Source organism: Enoplosus armatus, chromosome 3 (assembly GCF_043641665.1).
Source record: "Enoplosus armatus isolate fEnoArm2 chromosome 3, fEnoArm2.hap1, whole genome shotgun sequence".
Classification (NCBI taxonomy): Eukaryota; Metazoa; Chordata; class Actinopteri; order Centrarchiformes; family Enoplosidae; genus Enoplosus; species Enoplosus armatus.
In genome coordinates, this window is record NC_092182.1 from 9,394,932 (window position 1) to 9,416,414 (window position 21,483).

At 40.3% G+C, this 21,483-nt stretch overlaps 2 protein-coding genes across 4 annotated transcripts in view; both read right to left on the reverse strand.

Annotated features, from left to right (window-relative positions):
* LOC139282960 (MICOS complex subunit mic25a-like) overlaps positions 1 to 13,944 on the reverse strand; it is a 51,607-nt gene extending 37,663 nt beyond the window's left edge. For both annotated transcript variants that reach the window (XM_070902881.1, XM_070902880.1), the window contains exons 1-4: positions 13,705 to 13,944; positions 12,819 to 12,888; positions 12,377 to 12,431; positions 11,249 to 11,405 (exon numbers count right to left, since the gene is read on the reverse strand). In XM_070902881.1, coding sequence (XP_070758982.1) covers positions 11,249 to 11,405; positions 12,377 to 12,431; positions 12,819 to 12,888; positions 13,705 to 13,788 — 366 coding nt within the window. In that variant the 5' untranslated portion in view covers positions 13,789 to 13,944. The remainder of the gene's footprint in view (positions 1 to 11,248; positions 11,406 to 12,376; positions 12,432 to 12,818; positions 12,889 to 13,704) is intronic.
* A 357-nt stretch (positions 13,945 to 14,301) lies between these two features.
* Positions 14,302 to 21,273, reverse strand: tpra1 (transmembrane protein, adipocyte asscociated 1). Of its 2 annotated transcripts, none has more exons than XM_070902545.1 (11): positions 21,138 to 21,273; positions 20,011 to 20,194; positions 19,618 to 19,750; positions 18,928 to 19,014; positions 17,871 to 17,943; positions 17,586 to 17,665; positions 17,355 to 17,465; positions 17,172 to 17,232; positions 16,877 to 16,979; positions 16,435 to 16,515; positions 14,302 to 16,344 (listed from the first exon to the last, which is right to left on the reverse strand). In XM_070902545.1, exons 2-11 carry the CDS (start codon positions 20,181 to 20,183, stop codon positions 16,074 to 16,076), a joined length of 1,173 nt encoding a protein of 390 aa, XP_070758646.1. In that variant the 5' UTR covers positions 20,184 to 20,194; positions 21,138 to 21,273; the 3' UTR covers positions 14,302 to 16,073. The 2 variants fall into 2 exon arrangements, with proteins under 2 accessions (XP_070758646.1, XP_070758645.1); XM_070902544.1 differs by having other exon boundaries at positions 20,011 to 20,210; positions 21,138 to 21,235.
* Between the last annotated feature and the right edge of the window lie 210 nt (positions 21,274 to 21,483).

Sequence of the window (21,483 nt, forward strand, 5' to 3'; positions counted from 1 at the left end):
CAGGTCTATAACACGGACACACAGGACACCATATTTGGGTGTGTCTAGCCTTGCCCACTCAAACCAAGTGCTCCCTGTCCAGCATTAGACACAGAACAGAAAGGGATAGATTAGAGCAGTGGGTGGCTCTAATGTTGCCATGCCTCATAAAAACACCATTCAGTTAAATGAGGTGAACTCACAAAGCCAGTTGCTGCAGAATGCGTGTGTGTGTGTGTGCGTTGGGTAATCTGTGTAACGGATACAGCCAATGCCATCTGTTTAACCTCCCCGCTCTTCGGTGGCAGGCCCTAAACTGAATATGTGTCTGAGTGTGTATGTGTGTGTGTGGACCCCCACAGAGTGCTCACAGGAGTGTGGAGGTCCCATTTCCATAGATGATAGACTTTAAAAGAGAGGTGAAGGGGCTTGTTGTGGTACAGATGCAGACAAACACACAGCCAAGCAGTTTGGTGCAGTCCATGGGCCGTAGCGGACAATGGCGTTTCAGGCACATCCACTCATTGTTTTTTGCGGCTGTGAGCTCCCCGGTGACCAGCAGTCAGCAGCCTCAGTCTGAACATTAAGAGTCTGGATCAACTGAGCTAGCAAAAACACGGCCAGGAAAGTAATCCAAATAGACTTAGGCTCATATATTTCCTGAGATTTTTACCAAGATAAAGCTCGTAAATATAGCATTAATCCATTATCAATCAAGTTAATTGTGATCCCTGGGTAAACATAAAGAAGACCACCGACTTGTAATTAGCTTGTAGGGGTCTATAAAAACAACATATCAGGACACCTACACCACAGTAGTGCAGGTCAAAAGTTTAAGCATATTTTTTTGTGCTGATCATTTCAGACATACAGTAAGGACTCTTCCCTTTTTCTACATTCACATTCACACCCACTTCCTGCCATGATTGGTCGGCTGTACAGAGGTGACAAAAGAACCAGGGTTGGAAAAAACTAGCACTGATCCAAGTATCAAGCACATTCATTTAATCCTGGTCCAAAATCTATGTAAGCGCAAAGTAGAGATGGACTCAGCTGCCCCTCTCCAAATATGTCAAATAATAACATTTAGATTTATCTATTTATTTATTTTTCATGACGACAAAGAGGAGCTAAATTTGAGCCATGTGTTCGATACCTTCCACCAGAACCAGAACATCCCTGCATCTACAAAACAATTACATAGGTGAAAAGGGGCAAATGATTTACCAACACAGTGAAATTAATGATGCCCTTCTAGAAAAACACACCGATTAAATGGATCTCAAAATATTTGATTATCTAGGTTTGCTGTGGTTGTACCATGAGGGTAACCAGATGCACCAGCTTGGCAACGCTTCATGCTTGATTTGAGACTTGAAACCTCAATGGTCTGGCAACAGTGTGTGTGAGTGTGTGTCTGTGTGGGAGTGTAACTGAAAAAGTGACAGAAATGTGACAGGATGAGACCTTTTGGTCTCCAACACCACCTCACATGGCGACGAACACTTCCTTGGAAATCAATTATGTAAATACTGAATTATGCAAATGATACATTTGAATAAATCTATGTGTTTGGGGAGAGAAGATTTTGGTGTGGTTTTCTCCTTGGACTCAGGAGAGGAGAGAGAAAGATGAGGAAAGAGGGCTAAAATGAGGATTAGGCTGGAGAATGTCACTGGCAGAAACAGTTTGTGCAGTCGAACTCATGATTTGGCTTTTTAATAAGGGAGAAAGAGAGAAAGATAGAAATACAAACAGAGAGGAGAAAATAAGAGCTAATTCACTGACAGCTTCCTTCCTGCCATATCTCTATGGGAATAAGGACGGTACGGACATTCATCATGTGTGCCAGTAATAAATGCCAGTGGCACAGCTGAGTGCTTTCACCCCAGCTCTTGTTTGGTCGATGCTAATGCTTAGCTAAAACCTGTGTGTTGCTCTCAGAGGCACTCAGAACGATCCACAGCAAAGCATGTGACTTCACACACACATAAAAACACACACAAAATGACATTCAATATTCTCAATAATGTGTCTGTATCACCTTATTAAGATGACATGCTTCAATAATGTATGGAATACATTTTTCAATCAATTACACTGATGAGGTAAAAACATGGAAACGTTGTTATCACTTAACAATTTCTTTAATGACTGAGCAACTCAAAATCACAAAACTGTTCCTTATACCTTGCTCATTCATTTAATACCAAATTTGTATTCACCATATTTGAATTATCTACCATTGTTTGTTTCTTGTTCCTCATCTTTCACTAACATAATCAACCACTAAACGAAAGTGTGAATAGAAAGACTACACCACAGTACTCGAGTAATATTGTACCTCCGTTTAAGGTTGTAAGGCTTTCATCTCGGTCACTGGCAGTTAGTTGTTAGTTAAGTTTTTGCCAGCACTACAGCAACAGGCAATAAGAGGCTTTTCCAGGTCTCTCCATCAGTGTTAAAGGGTTATCGACACACACACTCCAACTGCACAGCCTCTATCAGGATTACAAATTCATATGCATGAATTATCACACATTATCTCACAACACCTGTGGGTGATGCACACACCTGCATGCAGCCACAAAAAAAACACACAAACTCACACATGAGCATGCACACAGTATAGTAAAAGTACCAGAGGCATGAATTGGTTAGTCTAGCTGTTTGCTCATTAAATGTGTGTTCTTGTCACATAGCCGGGGGAGGTTAAATGAATTAACACTTCATCAGCCTGCTTTCCCACCACAGACTGTCACAGAGACAGACAGAGAAAAAGAGAGACACTGGAGAAAAGAAGGACAGAGAGATAGAAAGAGGATGGAGAAAGAGAGATGTCAGGTGAATAAGAGGAATACGTTTTGCTGGGAGGAAATGAGAGAGAATAAGAAAAAACATGGGTAGTAGAGAGAGAGAAACAATAATTACAGGCATTTTCTATATTCTCATTTGCTCTAATTTCTTCACATTAAGCCTGAAGTTGTGTGTGTTAACTTTTTAAGTCCGGAGATCGAACTTCTCCACTAATGAATTTCAAAACGCTTTCTCTGCCCAGGAAAAATCTTATCGACTATATACAGGAACAGTTTGGTCAGACTGATTAGGTCGAGCTATTTTAACCCACCAACAGGAACATGTCAAGAACGTTTTCTCATCTTGACCACCTGTACAGTTTCACTTGGCTGCACTTGGCATTTGACTTTCTCTGATTGACTGGATTTTGCTTGAAATCTTTAAATTGAAAGAAACATTTCTCTACCAACTTTTCCAACAAAACAATATCCAGAAAGAAACCAGGGATCATTTGTGAACAAACTGCTTCAGTATATTAATACTTTTGCTAGCAAATATACAAGATTTACTGTGTCCATCAGCACATTAAGGAAGATGAAGCAACACAATATTAAATACAAACAGAAACACACAGCCTCATTAATTTACATTTTGGAGTCTTCCAACATGCATTGATTATTGGGCAACAGCAAAATGTGTTAAAAACTAATTGATATACATTTAGTTTGAAAACGCTTTCCTTACAAATACGTATGTCACCTGCCCATGTTTGGAAAAACAGATCAAATTTAAGAAACCTATAATCCCAAAATAAACAAATCAAACAGACTACCAAATTGCTTGGAGAACGAGAAATCTTAATCTTAATTAAAATCAAGCTTAATCTTAAATTCAAAACCCTTTGACTCGTACTTTGATTGTTCTAACATGAATGATTATTCTCCTGTATGAGAACAAGCATCTGGGAAACATTACATTTCCTCAGGATAATAAGTCTTGTCCAGATGTCTCATTACATCACGACTGCTCTCTGATGGGAGAGGTATTCCACTCCTACACATTTGTCCTTTGAACCAACAGGATTTGTGCGAGGCGCTCCCCCCCTTACTGCTCTGCACCGAACAAAATCTCCTCAGCCGGTGAGCACTCTGCTCGTCAGCAATTACCGTCGCTTGAGACGATGGGGGAGTACTGCACGTGTGTGCGTGAGTGAGTGCGAGCGTGCACAAAGGGCTTAGCTGCTTTAACATGCAGAAAAGATGTCAAGTCTGTGATTACACTAGCTGATAACAAGTGGTTTAGCCGTGTGTGAATGTGTGTGTCTGAACTGCTGTTGTATCTCACGTAGTCAGTTTCTATGAGAATGAAACTCAGGGTTTAAATCTGTGTGTGTGTGCGCATATGTGCACCTTCACAATGTCATACTTGCAGATTTAAAAGCCATCGCTATGGTGAAGGCCAATGTTCACCCACTCAGTCTCAACGTAAACCTCTCCCTCCACTGCCATATCTCAACTTGTTTTTCATTCTTCTTCTTTTTCGTTGATCCATCTTTCTCTCCTTTGGATTCCTACACCCATTCTCTTCTCCCTCTCTCCCACCCTCTGTCTTTGGCTAACAAGCAGTGTTGGCTATCTAGCCGGCTGGCTGTCGGACTCAGACATCTGAATCTATTACTATACCACGCTCCAAGTCACTTCTCTCTGCCTCTCGGCTCCTATAGCCCGTCCCTGTCCATGTTTCTCTTTCTCTGAGCTCTCTGGCCTGATGCTTCCATGTGAAAATGGCTCTTCAGTCATGTCTCACAGGTAGGTCATGGGAAAAAGAGGACGCTGGTGGACAAAGAAAAAATAAACTGTGTGCAAATGTAAAATGCCAGGCTGACTTTAATGCAGGTGCTTCCATGGAAAAGCAGATTTTTATCTCTGTGGAGTTTTTTCAACAGAAAGATAGAGTGTGTGCATGCATCTGTACACTGTGTATATTCTTGCAACTATTGGATGATGGAAAGATATTGAATTGATGCACAATGTTATAGGATGACCATCTTATTTATTGTTATTGTTGCTGTGATTTGAATTGCTTCGTAATCTGCTCAACAATGATGTGTTATCATCTGCTGAGAAACAACAGTTTCATGGTTCTTATTTTAGATATATGTTGTCATCTTGGGTCAAGAAATCCATCCATCCAGAGATTATTTTGGTGTTCTCTGAATACAGCTGAACCAACATGTCCATCTGGTGCTGGGAAGCAAACACTCAAAGCAGCTGAAGTGATATGAATTGACAGATTGATGTAACCACAGGCTAGTTCAGTGAGGAGGGATGAGATGGTGGGTAGTTGCATTTCCCGTCAAATCATAGATTTTTATGTGTGATGAAGTCTTTAAACATGCAACAGATTAAATAATAGCTAGGAATTAACACCATGTGTAATAATGGAGATAAAGGAAACGCTCATTAAAAAAACAATGTTTAAAGACATCAATAAACGTAAGGGAATTGGCTGAAACAACAGTACACAGATCTGTTGCAGTGAATTATATTCTGTGGTCATAGACAAATGTCTTAAAAACTTAGACAGCAGGGGGCCCTGCGGGTTAGCGAGAACATCTTGTAACTGAAAGGCTGCATATTCAGCGCAAAACACATTTCCACCCTTGTCAAGTATCATGCTGGTGCTGGTCTACACAGCAGCAGAGCAATACTGCTAACATGTGTGGCATCATCCGCTGTGGTCTGAGTGTTTGTCATCTCAGGTCTGACTTTAATGAATGTTGGGCTTCTCACCCTGGTTTTCATCATCTTTCTTTTGGACAGTGTCAAACGCTTCACTCTGAGTCATCATTCATTCACACACACACACACACACACACACACACACACACACACACACACACACACACAGGACAAGGACTGAGGGGTTGAAAAGAGAAAGATAAAAAGATGAGAGACAGAGGAGGAGGAATAAATGCTGGGAGGACATGTTGCCCAGGAGCACATGTTGCTGTGCAGAGCACGCATCCATCCTGCTTTATATCGCCTAACAAACCAAACCATGCTTCAACAATGCCATCTAGTGAATATTTACAGGTTTACATCCTGTTTCCTCACCACACGGTCACAAACCTACCTCATCCAAGTACTAGACATGCCACACAATAGCCCAAAATATGCAGCCACAGGTAATATGTGGTCAAATGTGATGTGGTAAATGTGGGAATTAAAACACCTCAACAAAAGGACAAATGACCAATTACAAGCACAGTCAGACAGTGACATTTACCAATATATGATATATATGATATAAGAAAACCACCTGATTTGCTGTTTAACTGCCTACACAACAATCTGGCTAGGTTGTTAAAGGAAAGAGGAGGTGTGAGAAAACAGGGACATCAGAAATGACCAAATGGACGCAGCACCTCTTATCACACATTTCAGCTCAGACTGTATAACCGACAAAATTCTTATATCAAGATATTATTATATACAATTAAATAAAGGACGTCAATTTCTTTTTACACAAATCTGTGACAGCCTGCAGTTACATGGCTTCATTACAATAAAATCTACAAAAACTGATTTGGCTTTCTGCCTCATTTGCATTGTGTGAAATTTCACGGGGAAAATATGGCAGACTGAAAGGCAGTGTCAACTTGATCCCACTGTTTAAAAATGTGTAACTTTAATGATAAGTTCGTGGGAGTCCCTCCTGGGTTTGAATAGACTGGAGAAGAAGAAGAACAAGGAACAAGGCGGTATGATGCATGAAGAGTAACCTATTTTCCACACTGAAACTGAAAATTGCCTCCAGGATTAATAAACTTCAGGATGGAGTAGAACAGAATAGAGGTGAGGGAAATTCAAGTGACTTGAACCAATTCAGATACATTCAAAATCCAAATATGAATGCAACATTAAAACATGCATAACTAATCTTAAAGAATAGGCCATAATCTAGGCCCTAATTGACTAACAGTTACCAAAAGTTTTGGAATTGGTCCAGTAGTTTGCCTCAGCCGGCAGCCGCAAACGAGCTGCAATGGCTGCAACATAATCCTTGCAGGTCACTGCGCTCATGAAAAGTACGTCATTGTGGAAAGGATCCCTACAGAGATAGACCTTTTTGTTAAAGAGAAAGATGACTCCCTGACTCATGTTTCCACCGTCGTCTTCCTGCATCAGGAAGGATCTTACTCTTACAAAATCAATCAAAGGTGATCTACTGGACCAACTCTAAAACTTTTGGTAACTATTCGTCATTTAGATCCCAATGTAAAAAGAGGTTCCAAGGTTTAAAAATACCAGAATTATCCTTTAATAATTAGGTTTGAAACACTGGACAAGAGCAAACCCTCACATTGCCAGCTGTGACTGCTTGCCTCTTTTATTCGATATGTTTGTATGTATCTGTGTCTTTTTAATGTTTACTTCTAATTCTGTCTTTTACATTTCTCCACATGGGACTTGAATTAAAACTGTACCCTATAATGCTGTTATCCATCAGCAGATAAAAGCTAGCTTTTAGGACTAAAAACAAATCAACTGAAAGGTTATATTCACCCATGACCCCCAAACATGTAGGAAAGTCTATTCTAAGTCTATTCTTCTCACCTACCTAGGAAGCATCTGAAATTCAATAGCTTAAAGCAGATGCTTGTTATTATCTGTGTGTGTGTGTGAATTGCTCAGCACTGAATGCCTGTGCATACTAATAGCATTTATTTGCAGCACGAATGACACCTCTGAGGGGGAGAGAATAGTCAGGGGAAGAAAACAAACACAGGAGGTGCTAATGAAAGAGAGGAGAGGAGAAGAGACTAGGTGTTAATGTCACTTGTCGTCTCTTCCGTGTCTTCACTCAAGGTGTAACTGTTAAGGCCTAAATGTACTCTCAGAACAAAGTAGGATGACACGACGAAAAAGCCAAGTTGCATACACTTTTTTAGCACCTTTGTAGGAGGGCTGAAAAGCTGGACGTCAAAATGTTCAGAATTTGATCCTGATTTCAGTGGCAATATTCTCTGAAACCACACGGCTTCTCCATCAACATCTCTGCCAATACAAAGCAGATTGGTGCGGGTTAGTAATGAACACGGACAGCGCGGCAGGTAAGAATGAGAGGAATGTAGAGAAAAGAGTTTGAGACGCACATTGAGCTCTCCTCATTGAAATACCTGTCCACACTTGGTCAATCACTGTGGAACATCAAAAAGGGAGTTTTTCACTGCTTTCACAGTTTTAGAACAACACCTCTGTCAGAGTAATGGTAGATACTGGCACTCAATGATAGACTTCAATGAGCCACAGGCAGGCATTCATACTCCACATGAAGAAATATGGCACAGTAGGAAGGTATTAACACTATCAGATGCTACACAAGGAAACTGAATTCTGTACCAAACAAAAATTTAAATACCACAGTATGAAAAATACTTAAAAACATAATATGCAAGACACTCAAAGAATACATAGTATTGGCTGAACTGTGGATGAACCTTGGAAGCGGATATCTCAGTACAACACACACACACACACATTCCTCTGATGTAAATTGACTCCGAGCCCGTTTAATGCACAGGTAAGCGCATGCACAGATACTGATGTACTGTATACACACACACACACACACACACACACACACACACACACACACACACACACACAAATAGTCCCAGCGATAGTAGTTGGCACTGAGACAGAAGTAAATGGCTAATGTGAGTGTTTGTGACAGGTAGCCTGAGGCAGAGTGGGGAGCAGCTCAGCTCTCTGACAGGTGTTGCCTTCACACCTCCCTCACCTCCTCCTCACCCCAACACTAACACACAGCCTGCCTGCTGGGGAGCCTGGAGTGCACGTGGGGAAACAGGGTGGGAGGAGCTCGCCATATATGTGTTTGTGATAGCGTCGCAGCAGTATGTGTGTGCATGTACTGTATGTCTGTGTGTGTGTGTCTGTCATCTCCTCTGGGAAATAAGGCAGCTCCCAAACTACTCAAAGTGGAGCGTTTTAAGGTGGAATGGGGAAAGGGGGGGGGTGGAGAGACTTTTTCTTTAAGCCTCCAGCTGTGTTGTCGCCGGGGGATGCAAGGTCGATGGAAAATGCAAAGAAGAGAGGGAAGACCACCTGCTAAGCAGAGAGATTTTATAGTTGTGGAGCTCTTGAATCAAAATCCCAGGTAATTTCAATATCTTCAAAAGCTGAGGCGATGCAAAAAATAGAAAAATAAACCAAGCACATCTTTCTTTTTAATCTTAGGAGTGAATTATGCTAGGTTTGAGGTATTTGGGGAGGTTTGTTAAGTATGTGTCACATGTTAGAGAAGAAATCAAGCTGGGGACAATGAATGTGTTCGACAGTTAAGCAGAAAGAAGTGAGAGTTAGGTGAGACCGAACAAGAAGGGCAGGTGAGAAAGCGGAAAAAGGTGTGAAGGGGGAGGCGATATCTCAAAGTTATATGCTGTCTAGGCTTCTCACATACACACGTACGTCCAATTCAGTTCTATCAACAAGGCAGCAAAACACCTTATTTTTACTTAAACGTACAGATACAATTCCACTTTGCACCTGTTCCCAGCCAAACACACACACACACGAAACCTTAAATGCAGGTGTTGACAAAAAGACACTCAAACCTGTCAAACACACCCATCACCGATGACAGAGTTGGGTCAAATCTTATTTTCTACTCTGTACATACACAGACTGGATAAACCTTTAAGGTGTCTCCCCACTCCTACACACACACACACACACACACACGGACAGGCTGTATTGGCTTGTCATGTCAGAAAAAGTAGAAAACAAAAAGGTGTGAGAGTGAGTGTTCAGTTTCACATTGCTATGCAACATCATTAAATGTTTGCAGCCTATATCAGTGTAAACTAAGCCAGCAGCTTCATTCAGTATTCATTACAGCTGGCTGGCACGCCAAAAAGACTCCGCAGGACAAATCAATTGGAGAGGAGAGGGAGAGAGGGCTGTGGGAAATCCACAATGTTTAATTTCAACAAAGTGAAAAAACACCAGAGAAGGAATCGCAAATTAATTATGATCAGCAATGATTACTGCTAATCAATATACATGCAAGTAACATCAGAAACAATCCCTCCAGGGTTAACACACACACACACACACACACACACACACACACTTGTTAAACGTACAAATCTCTCTAGCAATCACCTCTCTTTCATTCCCACACACTGAACTGTTGGTTGACTCATTATCAATCTGAATATGACAGGACTAAGTGTCAACAAGCTCATTTGAAATAGTGACAAAGCAGAGCTATCACAGAAATCACATGCAGACAACAACCAGTGCAATCACTTGATCTAAATGCATACGAGAAACGAATAGTAAGTTTCTTGTTTAAGCGGCGTTGTAGAAACCAGACTACTGCTGAAAGGCAGGGGTTAATCAGATCAACTTTGATGGGAATAAGTGTTCATCATAGTAGAAGACAGCATTGTTCATGTTCCTGTTTCCATCCAATATTGAAAACTGTTATTATTGATACAGCCTGTTGAAATAGATGATCATACTTGTACCCCAACAGGCTAAGATACTGCCATCTCATTTCTGTTGCTCCCACACCACTCACATCATCTATTCAGTGCAGAGTAGTCGTAAACAAAGGTACTGTAACAGCTGTGACAACTGAGCATCTTAATATACTGAATTAAAATAGTTTCATTTTTCTCAGTTATGCTTAGTGTACTGTATAATTTCAAGATTAGACTGTGTGAACAAAGAGAAAGCAGAAACGCTACGCCACATAAGTGATAGAAAAATGGTGGAATAATTGAACACTGAACATGAGGCATCTCGTTTTCAGTGTTACTAACAATTAAACAGCAACTAGAGAATCCTATTAGGAATATCCTAATCACTTTCACTCAAATGTTTCATACACAAACCAGTAGATCCTAATAACACAACAATCCACCAGTGCCTCAGTCCAGAGGTGCCATTCAAAGTCTAAACCATAGAGGGTGCTGTTGTCAAGTAATAATCAAGTCAAATTTTGATTTTAGAACATCACTTCTTTGAACATTAAAAGTGTCTGATATATGTTTAAATATTAAAATGTTGGCCTATTATTTCACGACTTAATTTTGCTGAAGACAAAACCTTTCTTTAAATTATAATGATGCCAAGTTTTAGCCTTCAAATGCAGCATTATCTTACCATTCTGCCAGGATATTAAGTTGTAAACTAAATGCGAACATTTTTGTCAGATGTGCAGGGGATGGGTGCCTTAGTCTCCTGCAGCTTACAAGGACACACTTACAAAACGAGAGAAAGTTTTTTTTTATCAATTTGATTGAATAAATGCTTAAGTACCTTAATGATTAAGGTACATGGTTACATGGTCACAGTTGATGTGTAACACAGGTGGTGTGCTGTTTCGACAAAGTGTAAGCTAAACACAAATCAGTTGTGCACCAGGCAGCATCACTCACCAGTATCTTGGCTTTTTCTTGCTCTTCACGGGCCTTTCCTTTCTCGATGATGAGGGCAGGGGTCAGCTCATCCAGGCCTGTGGCTGCTGCTGTCTCTCTCTCCTTATGGGCCAGTCTGGCCAACTGCTCCTGCACCAGGGCCTGTTGGCGCTCAAAGCTAAAGCAGGGGAAGATAAGAACTGTTTTAACCTTTAATCTTTATTTATCCAGTGAAAGTATGCTAAACATCCAAGTTCTTGTTCACACAGAAAGCTATGCAGTCAGATCAGACAGATATTGTTTTTTGCTGATCAACATCAATACCAATATTTTTGGATGAAGCCTCCAAAAGTCAATAAGACCATATATCTTATGCATTGTTTTCTTCAGTATTGTGGTAGTGGAAGAGTGGAAAACGCTAATCCAAAACAAGATTAGGCACTGAGACATTAAAACTGAAAATGAATGAGTCATTATAGCAATAGTAGTATTACGTCACACTACAAACACATGAGGAGAACACAAACTAGGATATAATGCAAACTATAATATTGTGCAATCCAATCCAGCAACACCATGAAATATGTTAAAATGACAAATATGGTAAAATTTCACAATTATCAGCTTCACAAAAAGGTATTTATTGAAGGGCTATTGTATTGGGTTGCATGAGATACTACTGCTACAGTACCTGATACAACTGATAAGCTTTCTGTTAACTACTACATTAACCTACGTCAGTAAGAACTGATTACATTACAGAGGTTTGGGACTAATAACACTGAATATAGGAATATACTGTATATTATACCTAACAAATTTACAGGAAACAGCATTACAGTGAGAGTCAGTAAGAACTGTTGGACTTGCTAACATGTAAATCTATAGAGGCTCACGATAGTATATGAGCATTCCAGTAGCATAGCAACATGTCCGTTATACAGACAGAGTAAACCAACACAGACAGTGTTGACAGGTCACTCAACATGTGTATGTTCTTCATAAACATTGCACATGTGTCAACACAGAAGGCCCAACTTAAATATATGAAAATATAGTTAGCTAATACTAATGCACTATTCATAATGTATTTATAAGGCTGGATAACAACAAAAAGGGACAGTGACCTTGACATTATGAGCACCGTACTTTTTGCGGATTTCTTCCTGTATTTCTGCAGAGGAGGGTCCTGTCGGTTTTGGACCTGAAAATCAAATAGGATAAATATCAATACTATTAGCAATTGCAATATGTATGAGTTTGCAGAACAGAGTAGCAAAGGCAACTAATGGTTCTCTGTGGGCATGACATCTGTCTAGCAAAATGATCTATTCTAAGTCGACTAAAATGGGCTCCCCTTTTTAACGATTTTCTCTAATGCTGACCCAATTATCAAGTAACAGCTAAATGTCACTTTAATTTCCTTTACATTAATATTTATAAACAAATGTATATATTATCAAGTAACATATATTTAACACATAGAGGCCACCCCACATACGGACTAAATATTCAATTGACCTTTATCCTGGTACTGTTCTCATCAGTCAGGAGCTCTGTGAGAAAGGAAAGGTTTTAGACTGGGACTTACTTGACGGTGGTGGCTTGGCGCTGTCAGACCCCAGAGATTCCCTCATCCGCCGGAGCACATCCTCTGAGAGCTGGACAGGAATGTGAGAATTAACAAATGTACACATACACACACACACAAGCCCCTTGGTGTGCATACAGAAGAGTTGGGTGTCAGGAAAAACAGCAGATTATAAAGCTCACTGGTTAAAGAGATCATCATCAAGCCTGCTGGCGTGCCCTTGAGCAAGTCACATAAGTAACAACCAGCTCCAGATGTGCTGCTGTACAGCTGTACCTGACCTCTCTGACCTTCCTGAATAGTAAGACAAAGAGTAACTATCTGCCTTCAAGGATCAACACATGAACACATTTTTAATTCACTCTCCTTCTCTATAATTTGTAGGTTCACACGTGGGACACAACTGCAAATTCTGTGTTTATGAAACTGTTTCGTAATGTCACCAAAACATTAAATGTACTTTTGACGAACGTTACAGAAACGTAGCTACATCCTTTGAATATTATTGACATAGCAAACCTAGCTAACATTTGCGTCCTGCTGTTGACATTTCGCCAGCATGTTAACGTTGCACTGCGTTCTGGCTGCATAAATGTCCGCATTATTGGCATTTTACCACTAGCTACACGTCGTAAGTCACCAAGCTGTTACAAGATAACAGTCGTATAAAGTTAGTAACAGGGAGCGACTAACGGTTATTGGGCATAACGGAGAGAGAGGGTATGACCGGGTCATTTGAGGACGTGGGACCTGTCAGCGCCTGAATATTAACTACACCGACACCACCACAAAAGCCTGCTAGCAAACCGTTATTAGCTTCAGTCGTTGTGCCTAATAAGACGATTCAAACTTTTAACAATAAGACGCTACGTCACGTTATACCTACCTTCACTCCTTCAATTACTGTGACCTTCTCGTCTTCGTCCAGTCCGAATGACACTTTCCTGGTCGTGCTGCCGTTACCTCCCATTGTAACCAGCTGTTTGCTCCCAACTGATTAGAAATAATATTAAGTTGCCTGTCTAGTATTAGGACGGGTAGACACACATGAGAGAGCAGCTGGAATCGCCGCCACAGCGAGCGGCGTTCAAAACACTTCAATAAAGGTCATTCTGGCGGTGCAGTATCCTCACAGCCCATTCGTTGGATGAAATAATTTAGACCCAATGAATCATGGGCCTGTATCTTACAGCGACTAAAGGAACATGGGAATTGTAGTTAAACTGTAGTCTGACTAATGTGAAGTCTGACTTGTGAAGCTTTGTAACACAAACACATCAGGAGGAAACATGAAATAGACGACAAACAGTCGTGTCGTCAAAACATGAGAAAAATGTATGAAATGTTATTTTAAATTTTTTTTTTAAATGATGTAATTACCACAAACAACCACAGAGTGGAGTCCTATCCTGAATTAATTTGAATCTGCTGAATTACCTAAACTAGCCACGAGGTGGCGTCTCATCCCCAAAACAAACAAATGAAAGAGTCCATGGTTTATTCTGTAGGTCATGAAATGCTCAATACATTGCATTAATATGGGCTGAATATTATACAATCAATGCACTTAAATAAAAAGGCAATTTACAGATCATTTGCAAAATGATTTCAACATCAAACTTCTTGTGTATCAAGAGAGTGGACTTCTTCAGACAAATACTGGAATTTCTTGGAAATACAACTTGTTTGCTATGTTCTTGCTTTAAAATGGTGAAAAAATAAATGTTACTATATTTTCTGCATACAAGTCACCACTATCTATGAATACTGCTATCTTAAATACAGTAATCCATTCATACCAAACATATAGCATTTTCAGGGGGAAATTCACATACATCGTATGTCCTTGGTAGGCATAAGTAAATGTGATGTGAGAGGTGGTTTAAAAAGATTTAAGTATGATATTGCAGAAATACCTGGAGGTATGACAAGATTTTATGATTTCAACCAAGAAGCAAACAACTGAAGCCTAAAATTGATCAGAAATTTGCTCTGCAACATTCCAGTTGTTTTCTCCTTGACAAGGGGATTTAAATGCAAAATCTATATAATGAAAATGTATCAATACCATCATTTGATACCAGAAAATTGAGAAATATTGTTTATGGTCTAAATTTCACCACTTGTAATAACATTTAAGGAAACTCTGAACAAAAGAAAAAAAAGACATTAGCAGCTAAATAAAATCTCAACATTGCAACAGCAAACCTTTTGCAGCAAGCAAAGCTTAACTAGATATGCTGATATGAAATGAGGACATGTCTAATTTGGAATACACGAAAGAGGTTTTTGCACATTTGTTGTTCATGACTATGAAGCTAACAAATGTGCTTTCAGTGAAAGGAATGATTAATCTGGTAGAAGAAATGAAAGCAAAAGCACAGGAGATAAATGACAGGTAGAGAGCTTATGGTTGAGACAATTTGTTCTCGTGTCTCAGCCATTTCTAGCAGATAGTTTGTGATCTTTAACATGAATCCAATGCCTGTATTTACGAGTTACTGATTTCCTCATCATATTACAGTGACACACATCATGCTAACACCTTTGACTTATTCACGGGAGGGACAGCATCTATTTCAGAAGACAAAGTACACCTACCAAAATAAATGAGCACTAGTCCTTGTCCTGTGTAGAGAGGCACGGTGATTCAGTAAAAATGATTAGCCAGTTGAGTCACGAATCTAATACAAGGCAGCAGATACCAAAGTCAGTTGAGATGCTGTTACTCAAAGCTTCAAGTGGGAATGTCAAGATGTTGACTTGCCATCAAAAGAATGTCATATTTTTATATATATTTTAAGACTTGGGTATTTAAAACAGGGGTTAAAACTCAGTTGATGCATGATGCTGGAATGACAGAAGATGTGCTGAGAGAAGTCGGTGAGCTACCACATTTAAGAGCCTGTGGAACTGAACCAACACGGAGTCTGTCGGGGCCACAATGAGGGACAGTACTCCTAGTGTGGAGCTACAGCAGCAGTGCACTCTGGCAACAGTGTTACAAAAGCAGTTGCTAAATTCAGAGTCCTCCAGATAATTGGCTAGCAAAGGCCTCTCCTTAAGTGTCCACTTGTTAACTTATCCTGGCCTCAAAGCAAGACCAAGATGACCCTTTCTTGGTGTCCAACTACTTTGTTGCGAATTTTTTTGGGACAACTCCTCTGATCGCCACCCTGCCTAACACACTACACGCACAACATTCAAGTCCAGCTGTATGACCATCTCTCTTCTTCCATTCCCCTCTTCTTTGATTCACGCATTGATAGGTCTCCAGCGGTCAGCTTCAATGCTGTTAATGCTGCTGGACCCATAGGGTCCGGAGGCAACGTCATCCAGGTATGCTCCAACCATACGAGAGCTGCCGGGACCAGAGCCATCGATCTGGGTGGAGGAGTAGAACAGGCCCTGGTCAGTCAGCTCCTTACGGCCGAGGGTTGAAGCGATGGTTGGGGGAAGGTGGACGTCACTTTCATCTGGCTCATCCACCTGTGACTTGTAAGAGAACAGGATCTTGGGCTCTGACCTGTGGAAAAGAAGGAAGCAGTGAATTAAAAGGAAGAAACAGGGCAACTATAAAGTATTCTGTATATTTTGTATGATTCTTTGTACAAACCCAAAAAAGCCCTTGAGGAATGTGACATAAATGAGCGGAGCAAAGGTGGAGAAGTACAGGAATGTGGTGACATCCACACAGCTGGTTCAGAAAAGACAAAATAAAAGACATTCAGTTTCTCACTTTGTAAAAAGTCCCATTACAAATGACAGGACATACGGATATTATCAGCATCAGTAGATACAGAAAGCACAAACAGCTTTCTGTCAAACAGATAGTTCAATTCAAAAGGAAACATCTGTTATGGTCTCATCCTCTCGCCTAAACTCCACTGAACTTCACAAGACAAACCCAAAACAGTGAGTCATCCCCCTTGTTGCAACTCAGCCCACAGATTCAATTAAATGAAAGTTTAAAAAGCAGCCAGCAAGCTCCATATCCAGGATGTTTTTCTATCCCCTTAACATTTATTCAGTATAATACTCAAAAGGGATTTACTGACCAGAGTCCCTCGATGATTCCAGCACATAGCAGAGAACTGCCCAGGCCCTGGACGAGGTTCAGTAAAGACAGGATGGCAGCATACACATAGAAACTCCTCTTAGCTGGACAAATGATGCAAAATGGACAGCAGAGGACAAATGCTTTCAATTATATGGCATCATGCACAGGTAAAAAGCACAAGAGTGCAACATATCCTTGTTGAAATTAATTTTCCATTTGTGATATACAATGCTAATCTTTTAACCTCTCAAATCTAATTTCTAGTCTTTGCTTCAATGAAGTTCGTAACTTACATGGAAGAGATATCCTCTCCCTCACTGGAGTTTTAGGCAAGATCACAATCAAAGAGTACACCTATAAAAAAAAAGTAGTACATCATCAATCAAACAATAGACATCAGTTATTCAGGAATCTGTCAAGCATGAGTTATATATTATTTCTCATGCTGCCACTGCTGCATAGTTACAGTTACTGACCAGGAAGAAGAAGCAGGAGCTGGCCAACCAGAAGTGCCGTCCTCCGTGACCATAGATGTTGAAGTCCTCAGCAGACAGGTGACTGTCTGGATACAGGATCTCTAGTGTGCCCTGGAACCATTTCTCATTCATTTTAATTGCATGCAGAATGACAATTTGCCAAAAGGTCCTGCTGTGCGATGTTCAGTGAACATTTTAAACATTATTTAACCTCTCATCATCTGTCATTACCTGTGTGATGGAGTAGCCCAGAGCCAGCACAGCAGTGATAGCCAGCACACGCTTTATACTGGACTTGCTCTCCAGGTGACCTGATGAACAAATTAAGAAAAGAGGCTGAGCAGAAACAAAAGCTGTACAGACATTCTGCTACATTCATGATAAGACTCAGGGCTGAAAAGGACATACTATGAAAAGGGACATTTGAAACAGATGTGTCATGTGAAAAGACACAGAAACAACACACTGGCTCACATACAGAGTAAATGAGAACTGAAACCAGTAGAGCAAACTAACCAAAAGCCAGTCCCAAGATGATAACACTGAGCTCAATTGCCAGCAAGAAGAAACGGGTGATTTCCCACAGCACCTAAAGAGACAACAAACATCATGAGCATCCATGTTGCAGAGTAGACCGGCTGCGTTGCAACACATATTGACCCAGAGCATATGCTAAACTTTACAGGTCAGGTCACATTCCAAAACATTATATAATCGTTTGTATTTTTTTTTTCCTTCAACAGTGCAGCCATGACAGTGTGCTGTGGGAACACTCGGCCCATCACTGTGAACTCCATAGAGATCTGTCTGGTATGTGAGGAATGTCAGCCATGCCTTTACAGATTCAGGCATGAAAGCCCAACACAGTCATACTGAAGCTCATATCAGCCCCTCTGGGTATTTAATAAAAAAAACACGTCAGTGACAGGAAATGGTGGCCGCTACTTCAGTATGGGCAAAGTATTTCTGCTGCACAGCTGCAATCTGTCATGTACTTCATGTAAACAAAAAATCCCACAGCTACTTTAAACTGTATAACTCCAAGAAACCCAAACAATTATGACCGTTTAAAAAGGCGTACATCAATTTAAACCAATTTTCCCCAGATGAATAAGCTGTTTCTCCTCCAAAAGGACACTATTCGCGGTAGTTTACAGTTAACATGATTGTCTTGTGACTAGTACAGCTCAGAATTTTTTTCCAGAACAAGAAAGTGAAGAGCATTTAGATAGCATTTAAATACACAGAGTCCATCCAAGCATGAAAAAGAATACTGTGATAACTACAATATGTTCATCCTACTTTTAATATTCTGATTGTTGCATCACTAAATCACATTCAGGAAGAACAAATGGTCATTTGGTTTATTCCCTAGTTTGGGAATTTTTTTGAATAATGAACAAAACAATATGACTTAAACATGTACCATTTACTATATGTCCCAGCTTTATCTATAAATAACCATGCACTGTGTGGAGATTTGCTGAAGGTCCAAATTAGTACGTTTTTTTGATCACATCTGACTTACACCCATGTGTGTTCCAAAAATTTTATTTATTATGTGCTGCCTTACTTTGTCTATGATGGTGGCAGCACTGGACGCACTGACAGTCATGGACACTACGGCCCGGGTGATTCCAACCGCTGCTACAACAAACACCTAAGAAATACAGTACAAAACATGTTAGACCATATAAAAACAGTCTGTCTTCTGAACACAATAAACTTAACCTGGAGTAGAATTAGGGGAGATGTATAGCCGATAGCAACAATGCACTGGTGACAAACATTGTGCAGAGTTCCTTTACAGCCTTGCCAGGCATAGCAGAGCTGAGATAGCCTCTTCTCTAGAGTCTTTGCTGTTACGTTCCCTTCACTGGAATGGTTACTTAAATAGACTGATGCAATACAATTTGGAAACAAAGAGAAAGCACCTTCCATAAAGAAGGAACAGATTATAAAGCAGAAAACAAAAAGAATCTAATCAGTAAACCTTTTGACAAGGTTGTTCTTTGTTGTTTAACCAAGTGAAACTCAAAGGTATCAACAGATGCACTGTCCCTTCAGACGTATTGGGCCTCAATGCGGCAGTGAAATCTCCTGAGCCTAAAAGTTTCATTCTACCAGCTCAGAGACTGATGAGGATGAACATGATATTCATCTTTAATTATGGGCTAAAATACTTCACTGTGTAGTACTACGTCAAGCTCAAGAGAATTACTTTGTATACTGTATATTGGTGTTTCTGTAAATTGTTTCCTACCAGCAAATAAAAGGTGACAAAGATGGGGCTGGAGTTGAGTCTAATCTTCGCCCTGGCTGAGGGCAGCTTCCACATCAGGAATACAAAGAAGGCCACATTGGGCACTAGCAGTAAAATGTCCCAGAACCGCACCCTAAGACAGAGAGATGAATGTGAAAGAGGATCAGAATCCAAAATACTTTATTGATCCCCGGGGGAAATTATACTCCAGAGCTTTCTGAGTTTTTATTTTATCTGCAGTAGAGATTGCACATCCACAGATATTCTGTGTAGTGTGTTGGACATTAATTTAGAACAGTTACTAATTCATTTCCATTTTGTATTTCTGGCACACATAGATTCAAAAGCAACCATGGTTTTAAACTATTTCTTCTACAGTATGCTACGGAATACCTGGAGTCTCCAATGTCCTCGTACAGAACTTGTAGACATTTGTGAGGCTTGGAGATGTTGGCTTCAGTATCGGGTTGCCAAGTTGGGAATGCTGATGTGTTCTCCAGTGGTGTCGGTGAAATACTGCCATTGTATTGAGCAAACCTAACCACAGCAGTCACTGTGGCTAGCATGGTGTCGGGCCCTAAGGAAAACAACATCTGATTATGTCAGATATTAATAGAAACTAATAACTCACATCAGACGAGGCAAACTTTTTACTACTCATTTTTAAGAGTTTCCTCTTTTTGGGAGAAGCTCAGGTTGTGAAGGGAGGGTCCTTGATTACATACAAGGGTGCTGAATCCTTTTTGAGGGCATATTATAGGAGGATGTATGCTACAGCCAACTTGTAAGTCATGTGAGCACAACGAAACCCTTTTTAAAAACAAACCATTTTTTATACAGAGATTATAGACTTCAGGGGGTGTACGGCTGTAGGATTGTTGTACCAGGCACGCACCTGTCACAGCGTCTCCACTTTAAGATAAACATTATGTAATGAACTGGCTGCTATATCAGCCACGTATTGTGTTAAATTTAAAGTTAAACTTTCAAATGGTGAAACTAATATAATCTCGTCAGCATTCATTTACGCCTACTCAACAGTTGGAGAATTGTCAAGATAGAGTAGCTAACGTTAGCTACCTAACTTGGCTAGAGTAAACAACATTAAGTGACAAGAGGTCAGTCTCAACTCAACACCGCTGTTGCTGCAGTTGGTTAAAGGTGACGACGGGCAGCTAATCGTAACGTAGCCTAATGTACGGTTCCTCCTTAGGGATTATCATACTTTCAATTGGCGTTAAAGGGGATTTCAGACGTTAGCTAACGCTGCTAACGCTACTTGCTAGCCGCTATATAAGATGGGTTGTTTGTAAATTCAAAAGATATTCTCAGAGCCTCCGTTAGAGACAAACACAGTCAAATTATGACAATGTTAACGGTAACTACATCTTGTTAAATAACATTTGGTAACGCTGCTTAAAAGCCGACTGGTTCACGTTAGCATCAAAACAAACGTGATACTAATTAGCGCAAGTGCAATGACGCTATCGGAACGTAAAAAAAAAAAAAGAACATCTTACCGATTCAGTAGACTCGGATTCAAGGGTTCAACTGCTGTAAAATGTTTTAGAAGTAATGTGACTTCGGCACATGCTGTACGCGCTGTAATCGATCAATAAATCGATCACTGATATGGGACATGGCTGTACAGGAGAGTTTCGTTAACAAATTTCCCCAGTCTGGTCAGCTGACACGCTCACCAAACAAGCGACGCAAGTCTCGCGAGATGACATTGTGACGGATGTGTTTTTTCAACCTTCTTACAAGAGGCAAGCTGTTAACCTTAAAATTGTCAAATTTCCTGGTCTTTGATTTATAAACATATTGTCCCCTTACATATATTACACCTAGAACAATAGACACATA